This window comes from Camelina sativa, chromosome 11 (genome assembly GCF_000633955.1).
Source record: "Camelina sativa cultivar DH55 chromosome 11, Cs, whole genome shotgun sequence".
NCBI lineage: Eukaryota > Viridiplantae > Streptophyta > Magnoliopsida > Brassicales > Brassicaceae > Camelina > Camelina sativa.
The window spans coordinates 794,893-796,218 of NC_025695.1; the positions used below are offsets into that span (position 1 = coordinate 794,893).

General features: G+C 37.6%; 1 protein-coding gene across 1 annotated transcript in view; it reads left to right on the top strand.

Annotated features, from left to right (window-relative positions):
• LOC104720884 (gamma-glutamyltranspeptidase 2-like) overlaps positions 1 to 963 on the top strand; it is a 3,281-nt gene extending 2,318 nt beyond the window's left edge. The window contains exons 4-6 of the mRNA XM_019232434.1: positions 78 to 348; positions 455 to 592; positions 685 to 963. Of these exons, the coding sequence (XP_019087979.1) occupies positions 78 to 348; positions 455 to 592; positions 685 to 921 (646 nt within the window). The 3' untranslated portion in view covers positions 922 to 963. The remainder of the gene's footprint in view (positions 1 to 77; positions 349 to 454; positions 593 to 684) is intronic.

The following is a 1,326-nucleotide window of genomic DNA, read 5'->3' on the forward strand; positions in this document are numbered from 1 at the left end:
TTTTTTTCTCTCAATAAGTTATAGGTTTCTTTCTTCTGTGTTAGGTGTTTATCAAATTTTATTTCTGCAATTTTCAGATGGAATCAGATCAATGATCATGGCACGAGCCATTTATCTGTAATGGATTCGGAGAGGAATGTTGTTTCAATGACTAGTACAATCAACGGATACTTCGGGGCACACATGATATCTCCGAGCACCGGAATGGTTCTAAACAACGAAATGGATGATTTCTCGATCCCCATGAAATCCAGAGGTGATCCAGATGTGCCGCCACCGGCACCGGCTAACTTCATCCGTCCCGGAAAACGACCTTTGTCCTCTATGACACCCACCATTGTACTCAAGGCAAGAAGAAGGAAAAAAAACCCTAATTCTTGTGGTACAAGTAACTCTGTATTTGAGTTCTATCTAAACGATGATAGGTTTTTGTTTTCTGCTTTGGCGTGCACAGGACGGTAAAGTAAAAGCCGCATTGGGTGCGAGCGGAGGAATGTACATCATCGCCGGTACAACAGAAGTTTTCTTGAATCATTTCGTCCACAACATGGATCCTCTCTCTTCCGTTGCGGCTCCAAGAATCTACCACCAGGTTTTTATACCCTTCTTCCCAAAATGAGAAACTTTCTTGTTCTTTGTTCATAACTAAAGCTAATCTTTTGTAACTTCATTATTGATTTACAGGTGATTCCGAACAAAGCTCAGTATGAGAATTGGACAACAGTGTATAATGACCATTTCGAGATTCCCAAAGAGACAAGACTTAAGTTGGAGAAGAAAGGTCATGTCCTAGCGCCAATCGCAGGAGGAACGATATCTCAGTTGATAGTGGTTCAAGAACCCGATAAAAGTTCGGGTGGAATGAGTAAGCTTGTGGCAGTAAGTGATCCAAGAAAAGGAGGGTACCCTTCAGGATATTGACATCGGATTTGATTTCTGTTTTCAATTATTATTGCATCAAACCTGTGATACGAATTTTAGCCTTTTTAGACCATCTCCATTCCTCATTTTCTTGTAATTGACATTAAACAAATTTAATTATTAATTTTAATGCTATTTTATGATAAGTGTCTTTAGAGGAGGTAAAAATATCTTTTAAATGTTTTAAATGTCTACTTGTGAAGACATTTTCATCTTAAAATAAAATAAAATTAATTATTAAAAAATTGTGAAGACATTGGACGGGATGGAGATGCCTTTTTATAATCTTTGAGTTTGCGACAACATTGGTTGTTATGGATGACAGCTCTAATAGCAACATGATTTGCCTTGCATTTGTGAATCTGTGATACTGATGTACACGTCTAATTCTTCCATATTTTACTT